The sequence below is a fragment of the Salvelinus fontinalis genome, chromosome 19, assembly GCF_029448725.1.
Source record: "Salvelinus fontinalis isolate EN_2023a chromosome 19, ASM2944872v1, whole genome shotgun sequence".
Taxonomy (NCBI): Eukaryota; Metazoa; Chordata; class Actinopteri; order Salmoniformes; family Salmonidae; genus Salvelinus; species Salvelinus fontinalis.
Genome location: NC_074683.1, coordinates 26,292,749 through 26,314,044, shown reverse-complemented (window position 1 = coordinate 26,314,044; position 21,296 = coordinate 26,292,749). Strand labels below are relative to the sequence as shown.

The 21,296-nt window shown below is 41.1% G+C and overlaps 2 protein-coding genes across 22 annotated transcripts in view; both read right to left on the bottom strand.

Moving 5' to 3' along the window:
* Positions 1–16,740, bottom strand: part of LOC129816562 (microtubule-associated protein 2-like) — a 192,540-nt gene extending 175,800 nt beyond the window's left edge. For 17 of the 20 annotated variants that reach the window (XM_055871159.1, XM_055871161.1, XM_055871162.1 and 14 more), the window contains exon 1: positions 16,637–16,740. The gene's annotated coding sequence lies outside the window, so the exon portion shown is untranslated. The remainder of the gene's footprint in view (positions 1–16,636) is intronic. The other 3 variants (XM_055871176.1, XM_055871172.1, XM_055871153.1) reach the window with 2 other exon arrangements.
* Positions 16,741–18,408: 1,668 nt separating this feature from the next.
* LOC129816564 (KAT8 regulatory NSL complex subunit 1-like protein) overlaps positions 18,409–21,296 on the bottom strand; it is a 31,123-nt gene continuing 28,235 nt past the window's right edge. For both annotated transcript variants that reach the window (XM_055871177.1, XM_055871179.1), the window contains exons 12-13: positions 19,198–19,468; positions 18,409–18,971 (exon numbers count right to left, since the gene is read on the bottom strand). In XM_055871177.1, the coding sequence (XP_055727152.1) occupies positions 19,229–19,468 (240 nt within the window). In that variant the 3' untranslated portion in view covers positions 18,409–18,971; positions 19,198–19,228. The remainder of the gene's footprint in view (positions 18,972–19,197; positions 19,469–21,296) is intronic.

Below are 21,296 nucleotides of genomic sequence, written 5' to 3'. Positions count from 1 at the left end.
TTTTATGGGTAGTTATTTTCTGTTTAGTGTTTTCTGCACCTGACAGGACTGTTTCGGTTTCGTTTATTCACTTTGTTATTTTGTTCTAGTGTTCAGTTTAATAAAAATCATGAACACTTACCATGCTGCGCTTTGGTCTGATCCTTCTTCATGCAACGATGACCGTTACAGTCATGCACAAAGTATATGTCCTAACCGACTTGCCAAAACTACAGTTTGTTAACAAAACATTTGTGGAGTGGTTGAAAAACGAGTTTTAATGACTCCAACCTAAGTGTATGTAAACTTCCGACTTCTGCTGGAGCGCGTGCTACGGGTGGGTGTTGTTATGGTGACCAGTGAGCTGAGACAAGGCGGAGCTTTACCTAACAAAGACATATAGATGACTTGGAGCCAGTGGGTCTGGCGACAAATATGTAGCGGGGGCCAGCCGATGAGAGCATACAGATCGCAGTGGTGGGTGGTATATGGGGCTTTGGTGACAAAACGGATGGCAATGTGATAGACTGCATCCAGTTTGCTGAGTAGAGTGTTGGAGGCTATTTTGTAAGTGACATCGCCGAAGTCAATGATCGGTAGGATAGTCAGTTTTACAAGGTTATGTTTGGCAGCGTGAGTGAAGGAGGATTTGTTGCAAAATAGGAAGCCGATTCTAGATTTAATTTTGGATTGGGGATGCTTAATATGAGTCTGGAAGGAGAGTTTACAGTCTAGCCAGACACCTTTGCTATTGCTATTTGTTCTGCCAACTTTGCAAGAGAATGTGTCAGTAATGAGCTACACTGTGAAGAGGTTATTGTTGCCAGAAGTTGCTGTGAATTTGTAATTTCTTGCAAAAGTCACAATAACTGTCTGGCAAAATGTTGCCAGTAACCTACAGAACACTTGCTGCCACTAGCAATCTTGCCAGTAACCTATTGTGCCTTCACTGACTCTTCTGTTGACAACATACACATCACTTGCTGATTGGCAGCATACTGTAACAGCAGCAGCCTATCAGAAAATATTTGAGGCGTGGCTTTCAGCTAGCTCTTTTTGATCTCCCGTAAGAGGGAAAGTCATTCCAGTTAATCTAGTGTGTTCATAAACATCAGGCTAGTACACTGCCAGTTATGCAGCCTTGTTAACCCTGTCAGTTCTGAGACCCTAGTTGAAATTGGCTTTTTGTTTATCTGACCATTTGTCTACATGTTCAGCCCTTATATTTAGCCTCACAATTAAGTATTTTGCCATTTCCTTTTAATGGCAACCAGGGCTACAAGTGGAACATAAACAATTTGGCATAAATTGTTGCATTAAAGACTTTAATTTACAAATGTCTTGTAAAAAACTAAGATCTGCCAAAATAAAAACCCAATAAAAAAAATATTTATATGAATGCTGTAAGTACAGAAATAGTTTATTTGCTGGGACATGAATATCCAACTAGTCAGTGACAACTGTGTGGAGTCTGGAGTTTGTGACAGCAAATATGTGAGCTTATTACACTATAATAAACACAATGTCCTGGGATTTTCTATGATCTTCTATGTAGAGAACCCCTTTCCTTCTAATGACTCCTGTGTAGCTTGTGAGCTGTGTTACATGTTCGTGAGAGTTTGTAGCTCAAACCATTCGCACTCTACAGACCTTTTTGGGATCCGCCCTTGTCTCACAAAAACTGTTCAAGCTCAGCCCCCGTTAATCACACAGACTAATGGTTGTTATCTCCGGTTGCAGAATAAATAGACAAATCCAATAGTACAACCAAGAAGTCTGTAGCACACAATGTTTAAAAGGGGTTAAAGTCCAAAACGCGCCGGCGTTACGGTGGGGCTAATTGGGTTAAAGGCTGACATAAGTGCATGTGATACCAAAGAACAATAAGATATTTAATTTGTGGCTAGTCACCATGTCAAATCAAATCAAATTGTATTTGTCACATACACATGGTTAGCAGATGTTAATGCGAGTGTAGCGAAATGCTTGTGCTTCTAGTTCCGACAATGCAGTAATAACCAACGAGTAATCTAACCTAAGAATTCCACAACTACTACCTTATACACACAAGTGTAAAGGGATAAAGAATATGTACATAAAGATATATGAATGAGTGATGGTACAGAACGGCCAAGGCAAGATGCAGTAGAAGGTATTGAGTACAGTATATATGTCAGGTTTTGGCCAAGACTGTTCGGGTTTTGGTCACTAGATGTCCCCATTGCACCTTTTTTGTACCTTTTGTTTTTCTTGCTCTAATTATTGTTTGCACCTGTAGGTCATTCCCTTGTTAGTATTTAATCCCTGTGTGTTCCTCAGTTCCTTGCTCAGTGTTTGTAAGTTAGCACCCAGCCCCAGCCCTGTTTTATTCAGATATTTCTCTTGTTGGATTTTCCAGAGGTTCTCTGGTTTAGTTCTTGTGTATTATTTGAGTAGTCTTTTGAGGTTTGTTTTTCCCTGCTGTTTTTTACCACTTTGTGGAGTTTCTTTTGTATTTTGGAGGATTTCCATTTTGTGCCTCTTGGCTTTATTTTTGGACATTGTGGATTTAGTTTCTTTGCCTGAAGATTTTGTTCTTTTATTAAACCACCATCTCTAGTACTGCTGTGTCTGCCTCATCTTCTGGGTTCTGACGATTATTAGTGACTGTTTCTCGCACCGGGTCCTGACAATATACATATGAGATGAGTAAAGTAGGGTATGTAAACATAAGTGGCACAGTTTAAAGTGGCTAGTGATACATGTAAGATGGCAAAATGCAGTAGATGATATAGAGTACAGTATATAATATACATTATATATTAAGTGGCATTGTTTAAAGTGGCTAGTGATACATTTTTTATCAATTTCCATCCATTTCCATTATTAAAGTGAGCTGGATTTGGCAGTATGTTGGCAGCAGCCACTCAGTGTTAGTTGTGGCTGTTTAACAGTCTGATGGCCTTGAGATAGAAGCTGTTTTTCAGTCTCTTGGTCCCTGCTTTGATGCACCTGTACTGACCTCGCCTTCTGGATGATAGCGGGGTAAACAGGCAGTGGCTCGGGTGGTTGTTGTCCTTGATGATCTTTATGGCCTTCCTGTGACATCGGGTGGTGTAGGTGTCCTGGAGGGCAGGTAGTTTGCCCCCAGTGATGCGTTGTGCAGACCTCACTACCCTCTGGAGAGCCTTACGGTTGTGGGGGGAGCAGTTGCAGTTGTAATTGTAATACTCACTTTCCTACCTGACCATAAGGTCAGTGAGTGTAATGGATTAGCTTCTATAAGTTACTGTGAATTTTACAATAACCCACTTGTTACTAGTTGACAGTAAGTTAATGAAAATTAAACATGAACTTCCTGTGAAACAACTGCAATTAAGCTACTGAAAAATGCACAGTAACTTAACAGTGCAGCTCTTGATCGTCACACATTCTTACACAGATTGCAGCACTGACCATTTTAGACATGCTCAACTTCCATCTACCTAATGATGAAACCAGTTAAACTGGTATAACACTTCCACTAACAGTTGGCACAAATACATCATATTTTAGACCATGACCCAAATATGCTAATATGCCCCGCAAACAAATTTGCCTCACCTACATTTCAAAGTGCAGTAATGATTGTAACTAATGCTGTGCTCGTAACCAAGTGGGGAATGGAAATGTACCACATACGACTGCAAAAATCCACTTGAACAGACCTCCAACTGGTAGTTACTTGTTTTAAATTAGTGAGTGTAATTACTAGTGGTTAACAACTAGTGGGAAACGCCTCCATCATTCCTGAGCTCCGACTTCTCCCACATGCTGACCTATAAAGTCACCTACAAAGGACATGACCTCGATAACAGCATTTTAACCATTTAAATGTAACAAAACATTATTTATTAAACGTATTCTATTAATATGTTTTTTGAACTCTATAATTTGTTTAGAAGCATGATAGCTGTACTTTTAGTTTATGGTTAACGCAGCTTGTTGGCCATTAGCCAATTGGCATTTCCCAACGATTTCAAAGAAAGTGAATGCATCCAACTGCTATTTACGACTTTACAACTGGTAAATTCAAACCTCCCACATGGTTATGAATATAGTGGATATATGTGTTGTACACCAAGGAACAACACTGTACCATAATCGTACTCTTATTTTTGATAGAATGTGGATACACCACAACGTTCATAAAAATGGATCGCTCCTACAGACAATGAGTCACGTGGCTGTGGCTTGTTATATAAAGCAGGCATCGAGGCATTCAGTTACTGTTCGCTTGAAGATTAGAATGGTCAAAACGAGTGACCTAAGCGACTTTGAGCATGGTATGATCGTCGGTGCCAGGCGCTCCAGATCCAGTATTTCAGAAACGGCCGCACTCCTGGGCTTTTCACGCACGTGTCTAGAGAGCTATCTTCCTGTAGGTTTTCGTTCCAACCCTAATCTAGCGCACCTGATTCTAATAATTAGCTGGTTAATCAGCTGAATCAGGAGTGTAGCTCTCCAGGAACAGTGTTGGAGAGCCCTAGACTCTAGGGTTTACTGAGAATGGTGTGACAAACAAACATCCAGTCAGCTCGTTGATGGGGGAGAGAGAGTGAGAGAGATGTACTGTAAAGAGAAGAGGCCAATGATGTAGATGCCAGGGAGGTCTGCTGGTAGCTGGTTCCGCTGTAAAGCTCTATGTTCTGTGTGGTGGTGCTACTAGTCTAGTGATGTAGTTCCTCTCCTCCCTGCAGTAGAGCCTCTTAGTCCACTCTATTCTGGATCTTTAAGACTCGGCTTCCCGAAATAAGACCTGGAACACGCATGGGCCTTCTCACACACACAGGGCATTACGTCAGGCTTTGGCCATAGTGAGTGGGGAGTACTAGCCTGTGGCAGGTGCTCTGTGAGAGGATGCTGATGAGATTCACACACACACACACACACAGGGAGAGAGAGAGTCAGGGTGCAGATTATGGCTGGCTGCAGCAGCACTGTTACAGGCAGACAGGCAGGTTATGTAAAACTGCTGCTGCACCACTATCTATCTGACATAACCTGCAGCCTGGCATTACCTCATTTCACAACAGCATCTCAAATTGTATCCTATTCCCTATGAAGTGCTCTACTTCGGATCAGGGCCTATAGGGCTTTGATGTAGTGCACTATATAAGAAATAGGGTGCCATTTTGGACACATCACTGGTCAAAAGTAGTGCACGACATAGGGAATGGGGTGCCATTTGGAAACAGTCAAAATCTTGTGTGCGCTAGTTAGCTAGCATGTATGCTAGTGACCTCTCTCTGTCACTAGAGATTAGGCATTACCTAACCTGACACCAGCCCAGCTTCACACTAGACAATGTCTATATAAACATGGACTAAACAGAACTTTTCATTCATAAAAACAACTCTCTCCTTCAGACAAATCAGTAGCAAAGTGGTACAGATTCAACATATTATCTCAGGAATACAAATCAAATCAAATTGTATTTGTCACATGCGCCGAATACAACAGACCTTAAAGTTAAATGCTTACTTACAAGCCCTTAACCAACAATGCAATTTTAAGAAAATAAAAATAAATAAAAAATAAAAGAAGCAAATAATTAAAGAGCAGCAGTAAAATAACAATAACAAACCTATATACAGGGGGTACCGGTACAGAGTCAATGTGAGGGGGCACCGGTTAGTCGAGGTAATTGAGGTAATATGTACATGTAGGTAGCGTTATTAAAGTGACTATGCATAGATAATAACAGAGAGTAGCAGCAGCGTAAAAGAGGAGGGGGGGGGGGGGGCAATGCATATAGTCTGGGTAGCCATTTGATTTGATGTTCAGGATCTTTATGGCTTGGGGTTAGAAGCTGTTTAGAAGCTTCTTGGACCTAGACTTGGCGCTCCGGTACTGCTTGCCGTGCGGTAGCATAGAAAACAGTCTATAACTTGGGTGACTGGAGTCTCTGACAATTTTATGGGCTTTCCTCTGACTCTGCCTATTATATAGGTCCTGGATGGCAAGAAGCTTGGCCCCAGATGGTCAGATGCCGAACAGTTGCCATACCAGGCGGTGATGCAACCGGTCAGGATGCTCTCGATGGTGCAGCTGTAGAACCTTTTGAAGATCTAGGGACACATGCCAAATCTTTTCAGTCTCCTGAGGGGGAAAAGGTTTTGTCATGCTCTCTTCACGACTGTCTTAGTATGTTTGGACCATGATAGTTTGTTGGTGATGTGGACGCCAAGGAACTTGAAGCTCTCAACCTGCTCCACTACAACCCTGTCGATGAGAATGGGGGCGTGCTCAGTCCTCCTTTTCCTGTAGTCCACAATCATCTCCTTTGTCTTGATCACGTTGAGGGAGAGGTTGTTGTCCTTGCACCACACTGTCAGGTCTCTGACCTCCTCCATATAGGCTGTCTTGTCGTTGATCAGGCCTACCAACATTGTGTCATTTGCAAACTTAATGATGGTGTTGGAGTCGTGCCTGGCCGTGCAGTCATGAATGAACAGGGAGTACAGGACTGAGCACGCACCCCTGAGGGGCCCCCGTGTTGAGGATCAGCGTGGCGGATGTGTTGTTACCTACCCTTACCACCTGGGGGCGGCCCGTCAGGAAGTCAAGGATCCAGTTGCAGAGAGAGGTGTTCAGTCCCAGGCTCCTTAGCTTAGTGATGAGTTTTGAGGGCACTATGGTTTTGAACGCTGAGCTGTAGTCAATGAATAGCATTCTCACATAGGTGTTCCTTTTGTCTAGGTGTGAAAGGGAAGTGTGGAGTGCAATAGAGATTGCATCATCTGTGGATCTGTTGGAGCGGTATGCAAATTGGAGTGGGTCTAGGGTTTCTGGGATAATGGTATTGATGTGAGCCATGACCTACCTTTCAAAGCGCTTCATGGCTACAGACGTGACTGCTATGGGTCGGTAGTCATTTAGGCAGGTTACCTTTGTGTTCTTGGGCACACTGACTATGGTGGTCTGCTTGAAACGAACTCAGACATGGAGAGGTTGAAAATGTCAGAGAAGACACTTGCCAGTTGGTCAGCACATGCTCGGAGTACACGTCCTGGTAATCCGTCTGGCCCTGCGGCCTTGTGAATTTTGACCTGTTTAAAGGTCTTACTTACATCGGCTACAGAGAGCGTGATCACACAGCTGGTGCTCTCATGCATGTTTCAGTGTTACTTTCCTCAAAGTGAGCAAAGACGTGATTTAGCTCGTCTGGTAGGCTTGTGTCACTGGGCAGCTCTCGGCTGTGCTTCCCTTTGTAGTCTTTAATAGTTTGCAAGCCCTGCCACATCTGACGAGCGTCGGAGCCGGTGTAGTACGATTCGATCTTAGTTGCTGTATTGACACTTTGCCTGTTTGATGGTTCGTCGGAGGGCATAGCGGGATTTCTTATAAGCTTCCAGGTTGGAGTCATGCTCCTTGAAAGCGGCAGCTCTACCCTTTAGCTCAGTGCGAATGTTGCCTGTAATCCATGGCTTCTGGTAGGGGTATGTACGTACAGTCACTGTGAGGATGACGTCATTGATGCACTTATTGATGAAGCCAGTGACGGATGTGGTGTACTCCTCAATGTCATTGGAAGAATCCCGGAACATATTCCAGTCTGTGCGAGCAAAACAGTCCTGTAGTTTAGCATTTGCTTCATCTGACCACTTTTTTTATTGACCGAATCACTGGTGCTTCGTGCTTTAATTTGAGTTTGTAAGCAGGAATCAGGAGGATAGAATTATGGTTAGATTTGCCAAATGGAGGGCGAGGGAGAGCTTTGCACACGTCTCTGTGTGTGGAGTTAAGGTGGTCGAGAGTTTTCCCCCGTCTGGTTGCACATTTAACAAGCTGGTAGAAATTAGGTAAAACAGATTTAAGTTTCCCTGTATTAAATTTCTCGGCTACTAGGAGCGCCGCCTCTGGATGAGTGTTTTCCTGTTTGCTTATGGCCATATACTGCTCATTGAGTGCGGTCTTAGTGCCAGCATCGGTTTGTGGTGGTATATAGACAGCTAAGAAGAATATAGATCAACTCTTTAGGTAGATAGTGTGGTTTACAGCTTATCATGAGATACTCTACCTCAGGCAAGCAAAACCGCAAGACTTCCTTAGATATCGTGCACCAGCTGTTTACAAATATACATAGACCGCCACCCCTTGTCTTACCAGAGGCTGCTGTTCTATCCTGCTGATACAGTGTTTAAATAACCCGTCAGCTGTTGTTATTCATGTCATCGTCCAGTCACGACTCGGTGAAACATAAGATATTACCGTTTTTAATGTCCCATTGGTAGGATATACGTGCTTTTAGTTCATCCACTTTATTATCCAGTGATTGTGTGTTGGACAAATGTACCGATGGCAAAGGCAGATTAGCCACTCATCGCCGGATCCTCACAAGGCACCCCGATCTCCGTGTCTGGAGTAAATCCCTCTCGTCCTGCTCATTAAAGAAAAATTATTTGTCCAATTCAAGGTGAGTAATCACTGTTCTGATGTCCAGAAGCTCTTTTTGTTCATAAGAGACGGTAGCAGCAACATTATGTACAAAGTAAGCTACAAGCAATGCGAAAAAACTAACAAAATAGCACGGTTGGTTAAGAGCCCATAAAACGGCAGCCATCCCCTCTGGCACCATTATCAATCACAGTAGGCAAAAGAGTGATCAAGACCTTTTCACTTTTAATGAAACAGAAGTCTATCTGTGTTCCGTTGGAACTCTCTCAGGGGCCTACTTTGTGTGTTTGTTTGTTTTTGTTTGTTTGTTTTTTCTTTCCTTATGAGGACCAGAAGTCTTTAAAAGCTGGGCAGTATTTTTGCATTTCATTTACTTCTGAGTATTTTGTAATGTGTAATACACTGAGCTGAACTACACTAAAATGTATTTTGAAACAAGATACTTTCGAGAGCTGTATTTTGTATTTTCCAAATACTTTCTATACAATTCTTTACAGCGGTTCCCCATTTTGTGGCCCTCTTTCCCCTTGCATTGGTATCAGAAGTCTAATAACACTATTGTGTGATAAGAGCGTCTGCTAAAGGAACTAAATATAAATGTCAAAATAGACAATTGCAAAGCATGCAGAGCATTATTCTAACAACCTCCGCCCCGAAACAAGGTTTTGTCTAGAAAGGATACAGCCTTTGTCAAAATTGATTTTTTTTTTGTAGGACGTTTAGGAGAATTTAAGCAGCAGGTTACGAGAATTAGGTTAAGCTATATCCCAACTAGACATGACCCTGAAACAAGGCTAATAATAATACCCAGTGTGCTTTGCAGTTCATTTTGGCATGTTTATTTTCACCTATACGGTACATTGGTCATTTAGCAGACACTGTTATACAGATTGATTTACAGTTAGTGCTATAACTAAGGTAGTTAAACAACATATCAGAGTCATAGCAAGTAAAACGTTTCTGTAAACATTCCTGAGAATGTTATTTCGCTACCCACTTGGAAATGTATTTCTGTATTTAAAAATTGTATTCAATACACATTTCAAATTATTTTGTAGTTTATAAGTATTTTGAAGTTTATTTTGCTACACTGATCTTTGTAAATGTATTTGGTAATTTTTGCCAATCCCTGCTCACAATGATAGGAAAACAAGGAACAAGTGGGGGCATTTCACCCACCCCCACAAGGAAAAAGCTATTTTAGGATTAGGGGTTATGTTTAGGGTTACAATTATGGTTAGGGGTTAGGTTTGGGGTTAAGGTTAGGGAAAATAGGATTTTGAATGTTAATCAATTGTTTGGTCCCCACAAGGATAGTAAACTAAATACACAGTTGAAGTCGGAAGTTTACATACACCTTAGCCAAATACATTTAAACTCAGTTTTTCACAATTCCTGACATTTAATCCTAGTAAAAATTCACTGTCTTAGGTCAGTTAGGGTCACCACTTTATTTTAAGAAAGTGAAATGTCAGAATAATAGTAGAGAGAATGATTTATTTCAGATTTTATTTCATCACATTCCCAGTGGGTCAGAAGTTTACATACACTCAATTACAATTTGGTAGCATTGCCTTTAAATTGTTGAACTTGGGTCAAACGTTTTGGGTAGCCTTCCACGAGCTTCCCATAATAAGTTGGGTGAATTTTGGCCCATTCCTCCTGACAGAGCTGGTGTAACTGAGTCAGGTTTGTAGGCCTCCTTGCTCGCACACACTGTAAAAGATCTGCCAACAAATGTTCTATAGGATTGAGGTCAGGGCTTTGTGATGTCCACTCCAATACCTTGACTTTGTTCTCCTTAAGCCATTTTGCCACAACTTTGGAAGTATGCTTGGGGTCATTATCCATTTGGAAGACCCATTTGCCACCAAGCTTTAACTTCCTGACTGATGTCTTGAGATGTTGCTTCAATATATCCGCATATTTTTCCTCCCTCATGATGCCATCTATTTAATGAAGTGCCCCTGTCCCTCCTGCAGCAAAGCACCCCCACAACATGATACTGCCACCCCCGTGCTTCACGGTTGGGATGGTGTTCTTCGGCTTGCAAGCCTCCCCCTTTTCCTCCAAACATAACGATGGTCGTTATGGCCAAACAGTTCTATTTTTGTTTCATCAGACCAGAGGACATTTCTCCAAAAAACACCATCTTTGTCCCCATGTCTGGCTTTTTTATGGTGGTTTTGGAGCAGGAGCTTCTTCTTTGCTGAGCAGCCTTTCAGGTTATGTTGATATAGGACTCGTTTTACTGTGGCTATAGATACTTTGTACCTGTTTCCTCCAGCATCTTCACAAGGGCCTTTGCTGTTGTTCTGAGATGGATTTTCACTTTTCGTACCAAAGTACGTTCATCTCTAGGAGACAGAAGGTGTCTCCTTCCTAAGCGGTATGACGGCTGTGTGGTCCCATGGTGTTTATACTTGCATACTATTGTTTGTACAGATGAACATGGTACCTTCAGGCATTTGGAAATTGCTCTCAAGGATGAACCAGACTTGTGGAGGTCTACAATTTATTTTCTGCTGATTTCTTTTGATTTCCCCATGATGTCAAGCAAAGAGGCACTGAGTTTGAAGGTAGGCCTTGAAATACATCCACAGGTACACCTCCAATTGACTCAAATGATGTCAATTAGCCTATCAGAAGCTTCTAAAGCCATGACATAATTTTCTGGAATTTTCCAAGCTGTTTAAAGGCACAGTCAACTTAGTGTATGTAAACTTCTGACCCACTAGAATTGTGATACAGTGAATTATCAGTGAAATAATCTTTCTTTAAACAATTGTTGGAAAAATTATGTGTGTCATGCACAAAGTAGATGTCCTAACCGACTTGCCAAAACTATAGTTTATTAACAACAAATGTGTGGAGTGGTTGAAAAACGAGTTTAAATGACTCCAACTTAAGTGTATGTAAACTTCCGACTTCAACTGTATGTGTATGTGTGTGTGTGACTGTTTGTTAATGCCCTGCCCCTCTATATTGATTACTTACACAATGACTGATTCATTGACCCTCAGGTATAGATGCACCAAACACAATGCACAGTTACTTTTTTTATATATACATCAAGGTGTCTTGATCAAACAGCTAAATTATCCTAGGTATGACTTTCCTAAAACAATTCCATATAGCTTAGTAGAACCCCCTCCCTGGCTTAGACTGTAGAGGTCACTGGCCTACACATAATACCCCATAATGTCAAAGTGGAATTGTGTTTTTATAACATTTTACAAATGTCTTCAAGATGAAAATCTGAAATGTCTTAAGCCACTAAGTATTCAACCAATTTGTTAGGGGCAAGCTTAAATAAGTTCAGTAGTAAAAACTTGCTTAACCCTTTGAGCATGGTGAAGTTATTAATTAAATTTTGGATGGTGTATCAATACACCCAGTCACTACAAAGATAAAGACGTCCTTCCTAATTCAGGTTCCTCAGAGGAAGGAAACAGCTCTGGGATTTCACCATGGCCAATGGTGAGTTTAAAACATTTACAGAGTTTATTGGCTGTGATAGGAGAAAACTGAGGATGCATCAATAACATTGTAGTTACTCCACAATACTAACCTAAATAACAGAGTGAAAAGAAGGAAGTCTGTAGAGAATAAAAAAGATTCCAAAACCTAAATTCTGTTTGCAATAAGGGACTAAAGTAAAACATACCAAAAAATTGCAAAGAAATTAACTTCATGCCCAGAATACAAAGCATTATGTTTGGGGCAAATCCAACACAACACATCACTGACTATCACTCTTCATACCACAAGAATGGTGGTGGCAGCATCATGTTATGGGTATGCTTGTCATCAGCAAGGACTAGGGAATTTTTTGTGGGGGATAAAAAATAAATGGAATAGAGCTAAGCACAGGCAAAATAGAGGACAATCTTGTTCAGTCTGCTTTCCAGCAGAGACTGAGGCAAATTCACCTTTCAGCAGGACAATAACCTAAAACACAAGGCCAAATATACTCTGGAGTTGCTTACCAAGACAACATTGAAGGTTCCTGAGTGGCCTAGTTACAGTTTTCACTTAAATCGGCTTGAAAACCTATGGCTGTCTAGCAATACTCAACAACCAACTTGACAGAGCTTGAAGATTTTTTTTTGTACAATCCAGGTGTGCAAAGCCCTTAGAGACTTACCCAGTAAGACTCACAGCTGCAAACACTGCCAAAGGTGATTCTAACATGTATTGACTCGGGGTTGAATACTTATATAATCAATGTGTTTTATTTTTCATACATTTTTTACAAAATGTTTGAATTTTTGGTGTAGATCTTTAACCAACAAATTACAATTAAATCCATTTGAATTACCCTTTGTAACACAACAAAATGTGGAATAAGCCAAGGGGTGTGAATACTTTCTGAAGTTACTTTATGTATTACAATGAACTATCACCGTCAACAGTCATACAAATTATATGAGAGCATTTCTATGCAAGTTATTCTCCAATAAAAACAGTTCTGCTGTTACGCAAGCTCTAAAAATGCTATCATTGAAAGCATGAACATTTACCATGGTAAATGCATATATTGACGACAAACAAACATAGTAGGGTAGTAGTCTGCATAAATCAATCTACTGAAAATATTAAAGTAGATCGATCAAGAGAGATAAATGAAGAGTGAAAAGCGGTCTTTAAATTAAGCACATTTTTACTCCTGAACTTATTTAGACTTGCCATAACAAACGGGTTGAAAACTTATTGACTCAAGACATTCCAGCTTTTCATTTTGTATTAATTTGTAAAAATGTCTAAAAACACAATTCCACTTTGACATTATGGGGTATTGTGTGAAGGCCAGTGACACAAAACCTCAATTTAATGCATTTTAAATTCAGGCTGTAACACAACAAAATGTGGAAAAAGTCAAGGGGTGTGAATACTTTCTGACGGCACTGTATATATCTCTATGTATAAACAACTTTTTAGTGCACCAGGCTTTGGGTCAATTCCACAAATTCAATTATACTTAAATTCTCTCTCCCTGTAAATTACATTTAATTAAATTAAATTCCCCTGAATTCTAATGATAGGGACATTCTAATAATTGAATTCCCAATTTAATGTTATCCCCAACAATTCACCAATTTCCAATTCCAATTCAATTTCCTTAGGCTGATCATGTCACAGTTCAGACAGCCTAGCCCTAGCTATACTGAAAATATAGAAATACAGGTTGACATGATTCAAAACAAATCCTACAGTCATTTTTGTATACTATGTGCATTCATCCCATTAACTGGGAAATGTAAAAATATTCAATTGCAATTCAATTCCAAAGAAGAAATGTTTTTACAATTCCAATTCAAAAAGTATAATTCCAATTCAATGAAAATGTAATTATAATTGACCCCAACACTGCAGTGCACTACTTTAGACCAGCGCCCAAAGGGAACCTTCAGTTTGTCCTCCTCCTGAACAAAGTGCAAACACACACACACTGGGCCAGAAGTGACCTGCGTTTAACAGACAGCCAGAACAGAGAACAGTGAGCAGAAAGGGGCTAGCTCCTTCGCAGCACTTGCTAGAGCTGGAATTCACCCGTGGGTTTTTCATTGCAACATAGCCTTTGCATATTTGACTATGTAAACCATATAACACAAATTACTGTAATACCTCTATTAGTTCACACAATTTAGTCATTTAGCAGACTCTCTTATACAGAGCGACTTACTGTAGTGAGTGCATACATTTTCATACTGGACCTACGTGGGAATTGAACCCACAACCCTGGTGTTGCAAGCGCCATGCTCTACCAACTGAGCCACACGGGACCCTACAAAGCAGATACCATTAACCCTAGTGACCTGGTTCACTAAGTATACAGTCCTTGTGGGCAGAAAGCATAAGACACACACACACACACGCAATGATTTACACAAGCATGCACATCAAACTAGGTCTATGCAGCTATATATAATCCACAAGTGTGCAACGGGATGCTTCCCTTCAGTCCCATTTCTCCTCATGTACCAAAGGGAGAATAAATACTTTCATGTCTTGCCATGGCTGGCCAGTAACAGAGAGATGTTCACACAGACCAAAGGCAGACAGGCTCAGATCCCAGATAACAGATGTCTATCAGTCAGTAGAGAGCTCAAGCAGAGGAAACCAGCAGGAAGACTATAACATCTAGAGTCTTCAAGAGGTCTCATGACAGAGACAGGACCTGACAATAACAAAGTCTGACTGACCACCAACCACCACTCCCCAGAGACGAGAGACAGAGAGATACAGAGAGAGAGAGAGACCCGGAGAGACTCCATTCTAATCCTGAAAGTATCAGGCCATTAGTACCTGGACATACAGACAAGACCATAACCACCATGGAGGAAATAAATCAATATAGCTTTAATATCATGTCAATCTGATTAAACTGGAGAGTATCTACATTCCAATCAATACCTTTTAGTATTTAAATAAAGTCTCAAGGGTTTACCTTCAGCCTGATATCTTGTTGTCACATACAGTACACACACAGTACAGGCCTCTAAAATGGACGATGGCCGCTTCAGCATCTAAAGAGCCCCACAGTATTAGTCAGCAGTGCTCTAATTCTCTCTCAATAAATGCTTTCGAGATGAACGCAAAGGACACTCCACTCCCAGTACTGTAGCTGTGTTGCAGGGGCAGTGGAAGCACACTCATAGCTAGCCTGGATGCCAGTCTGTTTCTGCTCTCTTGCCAACTCCTTGTCTCTCATTGCCACTGTCATACCTTATTTCCATGAGGAGTTGGCAAGAAAGCAGAAACAGACTGGCATGCAGGCTAACTCATAAGAGCTCTCCTCTGTTCAAGCTACTGTATTGTAAAGGCTGTATGACAAGGTAAGAAATAGAATACATCATATGTCACAATATTCATCCTCTGTTGTCAAGGGGGATTCATTTGAACAATGTTTTCTACAAGAGATTGTACACATTAAATGATCCAGTGTTAAATCAACACAGAGTGTTAAATTGAACACTTACAGAGTTAATGTAACACCTGAATCAACACTAGTAATGTTACCAGGTAACATTGGCCAATTTGCTCTATATGTAATCCCACTGTAACATAATGATAATAACATGCATGAATTATTATTTGACTGATCCATAGTAAAGACCTCCATGGAGGAAAACAATAAAGCTCCTACATATGCAGTAAGGTAGGATATTGAAGAATTACCATGATAATGAACCAATAAAATCTTGTGACTCAGCATCGTGTGTGTGTGTGTCAGAGAGGGGGGAGTGAGAGAGAGAAACAGGCAGACGGACAAGACGACAGAAATATAGACAGACAAAGAGAGGGGGGGAAATACCAATCTCGCCTAGCCTCAAGCACCTTCTATTGCTTCCACCGTCACGAATCTATAGCCTACCTGCTAAGCTCAACTATAGCTCTCCTAGTCTAAAACGATCCAAAATCTGTAGCCTATCCATAGATAATGAAGATGATATCTGTCTAAATCAAACAAGAGGCCCCTTTGTCTTAACAATAGAAACACGTAACAGTTAGGCTAAAACAATTCAAAACATCTCCTGTAGGCTTTTTGAACGAAACTGGGGAGAAGGATTTGATAGTTTACAGAATCGGTCATGAGTCGATGCCGATGTTTCAGCACCTTACGTGCTGGACCTAATAGAAGCAGCGCGTCAAAATCACCGGCGTTCTGCAGACCGGCTGGTTGTGACATCGACCGACCGTTCTCCCTGCAGCGCCGACTATGCGTTCACCGCAGATCAGCAATTCACATAAATAGGCTATAACGGCATACAAATTCTATCAATAATATTTTATTTCGTGTAGCCTACCAAGATAAGATGATTGATTGGTTGGTTCAATATGCTACAGCCGCCAACAAACTACCAATAAAACGTTCTAAGTGATCCATTATGGGCAAGATTTGCAAGTCCCCATTTTCTAATGTGACCTTTTAAATGAAACAAAATGCTAACATGTAGGTGGCGTTGGAAGTGACCACAAAATATGTCTAGCTGCCCGGCACTATTTAGCAGTTCTAACAGTGGAAATGAACAATGAATCCTTTCTCTTGATCGATTCATTGGGGTAGCTCACATTATGTATGCTCATGCACCGATGCACACAATTAGAAAACTTCATAAAACCAACACGGTGATGTGAATTAATAAAATACTAGAAGATACAGGCAAGAACACCCGACCATTTTCACTTAGTCTACATTCTGTTTTCAATCAATATAAATACATGTCATCTTTACCTGTTCAGTGCAGTGGCTGACTTCGCAGTAGAACTCGCTCTTGCCGGAGCGCAGTGACTGGCAAAGGAATCCTGGGCCCACTTAGCCCCTCCCGCTACTCCCTGACTACCGTAAGTATTTCAACAGGGGCGCTACAGAATTCACACAATGATAACAAGTCCATTAATATTTCATAAACCATTCTAACCCTCATTAATTGACTTGAAAAAGCAAATGATTATAAAAAGCTAATTAATCACAATGGCAGTTGGTTAGGCGATTATTTTGTTATTATTAAGGTGCTAGACATTCAAATAGGTGCAAGACATTCAAAATAACACTCAACACTAGAAAATAATATGAGGCCAGAGTGGAGCATCAGTGGTGGCATGGGATTTATCCCAAATGGCATCTTATTCCCTTTACAGTGCACTACTTTTGACCAGGGCCCAAATAAATAAAACAAACTAATTGGGCCATATAGGGAACAGGGTGCCCTTTGGGATGCGACTATGATGTTCGTTATGACTCACTGAAATACAGTACATTGGAGCTGACAGCTTTTCACATCATGACAGATCAATACCCAAACCCTGTTTCAGGTCAACCCTCATAAACAGCAACACAGCCACACAGTGAAAGGAGAGTCAGGGTCACCTACTACTACATACAATAGTTAGTAACCAGGGTTTTCTCCCAAATGGCCCCCTTTTTCCTACATAGTGCTCTACATTTGACAAAACGCCAGTGTGCAATAGTTAAAAATTGTGCAAAAAAGTGAATAGGGTGCCACTTGGGCTGCAACCCTAGTCCACCAGGCTGGTTAGGTCATACTTAGTAGGCCTATTGTTGCAACACTTTAAACCATTCTACTGTACATATAATAAACTGCAAAACAGATGCTACTTCACAGTGACCCTTTCACACACCTTTCCTTGGCCTTGCCTCTTTCTGTTTTGTCATGTCTGCTCATTGAAGGTTTAAATACACTTCAAGGGAAGTACAAGGGGAATGGCTCCTAGAGTCTAGCCTATAGGCCTGGGTTAATGACAGGGGGGAGTCCCTTCCAAATGGCACCCTATTCCCTATAGTGGACTACTTTTGACCAGCGTACTATATAGGGAATAGGGTGCCATTTGGGATGGAAACCCTGATGATGCAACTGAAGGATAAAATGGGCCTGTATCTTTGAGTCTGTGCTGCTGATGGACAGAGCAACTCAACACTGAGGAGAAGATCAAAGTTGAACAGTTAAAGAACTGACTGGACCAGTGTGTTTAGGAAACTAAGCTCTGAGTGTGAAAGATAAGTTTGACAATGACAGCAAGAAAAATTGTAATTATATGTAGAGTGGAATAATCACCCTATCAACAGAGGCTAGGCCTATTTAAGAAGCATAACTAAATGCTTAGGCCTCTCTCAGGCCTTGGCATGCATTCATACCACATTTTTAGGGCCTCTTACCTAACAAGTATGTGTCACTAAATTCTTATTTGCTAATAAAAGACAACAGCGCCACACTGTGTTGAGCGTGGGTCATTCAGTCTGGCCAGGTAATGGGTGTTATAGCAGTGATTACAAAGTAACTGGTTTGACCACTCAAGAAGAGAAGAAGACACATGAACGACGGTCGTGTGCAACAGATCCCCTGCTGGGTGTCGACGAACGGTAGGGATTCAACATGTGGAATCATTGGGCCGATGTTATGTGGTCAGAGGCAATAGAACGACCATCCCGTTACCTTTAACCATTCGTCGGCACGGTCTGGTTTGTCCTTAATAATGTTACAGTCAGACAGTGGCCTGAATGATTTTAATGACTTGTGTTCAACAGAGATTACACTGTCAGATGAGAAGTACACCAACTAAAAAAAAACAATAAATACTTCACCTGTTTTTTTGTCTGTATAAAAATGATCACTTATGGAAAAATACAATCTGTTAACCAAGAGTAAAACTGGTGAAAATCTAAAAATACCTACATACACACATATAGACTTTGCATTTTCAGACACGTCTTGAAACATAAATAAATATCAAACAACAACTATGTACATACAGTGGTTACGGTCAGTTGTGCACTAGTACACAGATCTTCAATAAGAATGCAGGTCAGGGTTACTTTAAAAAAGTACACATTTAAAATGTTGAATATCCAACACAGTCCACACCAATATCTTACAATACAGGGGAGAAATTTAAGTAAATATAAACACTCCCCTAATTTTTTAAAAACCAAATTAAAACATCACTGTGTTCGGGAAATGTAGCAGACATTAGGTGTGACGTCTCCTCCAGGTAGTTCAGGCCTCCTCTTGTATCTCTGTCCCTCAGGTCTCCTAATCTTCAGTGGAGACCTGTTGACGACAGAAAACAGGCACTTAAAGGCGTGTGGAACACACTTTCCATTTAAACATAAATAAACCATTAAGCAGTGGATCAGTGAAAGGAAGTTAGGCGTGGCTGTGCTCTCCGCCGTAACACTACTGCTTTATGACATACCCAGCCCACATCAATAGCCTGGTTGATACATGCATTCAACCACACTAAATACACACTTCTATAAGTAACTGTACATGCTACCTGTGCTGTGCAGTGGTAAATCCAAGCCATCTCAGGTGACTCTGCTGTCTGCTGTAAGACTGTTGTTCCCGTCATCTACAGCAGGTGGTGGTGTTGTACTAGACAGGGCTGAGAATATGTGTGACTGAACAGATACACTGTTCTCGTCTGTGCTGCTGGTGGGCTCTGCCTTCGCTCTCTCCTCCCAGCAAGGCTCCTCTTCATCACACCTCAGAGCCGCATCCTCATCCTCACACAGCGGGAACACACGACTCTCCCACGGGAAAGAGTGCTACAGACAGAGGGGAGGAGCGAATAATGAGGGATACATACGAGTACATTACAATTATCACTTTCATATGTGGGTAACACAGCATGGGCAACTGAATGTCAAAAATTAGATTGAGCTAGTATAAACACTCATCGTACATCATTATTCTCCCGTGATAAAGGGTTAGATTTAAAACCAAAATTCATGCAAAAACCATGTATGGTCCCTGTGACCTTCACACCCACATCCTGCGCATCAGGGAGCCTGCAGCCTTCGCTCTGAATGTGTGACAGAGTGGGCCCTCTCCCTACCTCCTGACAGACACCACCACTACACCATCATTACTAACAGGGTCGGGGAGTAACGGATAACATGTCATGGATTTTTTTTTAACTGTAACTACTAATCCATTACCAGCAAAAATTGTGTAATCGGATTACAGATATTGAAAAACTAGATGATTACTTCTAAGATAACCTTTAAATTCAATAAAAAATGACACCTTTGTCTCAATGACATTCAAATCAGCATTGAAAAAAGGTGCAAGTTTAAGTTTGTTCCACCTGAGCGAGTCTGACCACAAGTCAGAGACCACTATGATGACACACCAAATGTGTTTGATGGATCGCGGGAAAAGAGCAGGAACAGGCTTTTGTTGGCTACAGTCCAAGATATATCTTCCAATGGTGTGACTGCTGTCGGCATCCAAAGATCCTCCAACTTGAATAAACACTTGGCGGTAAGGATGACAGCAGTGGTGTGGTTCACAGGCTATACAGATATCACCTATTATTGATATCTACACAGCGCAATGATGTGAATCACACTGCTGCTCTCTCATTTAGCTATTTGCACCTTACGGATTGTGGTTGTGGTTTAACCTTAATGGTTGAATTGAAGAAGTTTAAACTGCCTATCAATCATTGATTTTGCAACCAGTGGAGAGCCAGTGAAAAATGCGATCTTGGAACAGCTGCATAGTGCAGATCCCAATCTATGGAATAAAAGTTTGAGGCCATTCCTCCCTTCTAAACTCCTCCATGGTATTGCGATCCATTCTGTCAAAAACAAGTTAAAATTAGGAAGACCACGAGTGGGGCTTTAATTGCTCAATCTAATTCATGCTGCTAAAAAAAAAAAACATCTGGCCTAACGGTCACATGATTTTGATAGACATAAACAGCTGCAAATTATCAAGATAAAGTGTCTACAATAAAAACATACAGAGCATTCAGAAAGTATTCAGACCCCTTTCCTTTTTCCACATTTTGTTACGTCACAGCATTATTCTATAATGGATTTTAAAAAGTATTATCTACACACAATAACACATAATAACAAAGCAAAAACTGTTTAGACATTTTTGCAAATGTATAAAAACAAAGAAAACAAATATCACATTTACCTAAGTATTCAGACCCTTTAATCAGTACTTTGTTGAAGCACATTTGGCAGCGATTACAGCCTCGAGTCTTCTTGGATATGACACTACAAGCTTGACACACCTGTATTTGGAGAGTTTCTCCCATTCTTCTCTTCAGATCCTCTCAAGCTCTGTCAGGTTGGATCGGGAGCGTCACAACTGTTTTCATGTCTATCCAGAGATGTTAGATCGGGTTCAAGTCTGGGCTCTGGCTGGGCCACTCAAGGACATTCAGAGACTTATCCAGAAGCCATTCCTGCGTTGTCTTGGCTGTGTGCTTAGGGTTGTTGTCCTGTTGGATGGTGAACCTTCGACCCAGTCTGAAGGCCTGAGCGCTCTGGTGCAGGTTTTTGTCAAGAATATCTCTGTACTTTGCTCCATTCATCTTTCCCTCTATCCTGACTAGTCTCCCAGTGCCTGCCGCTG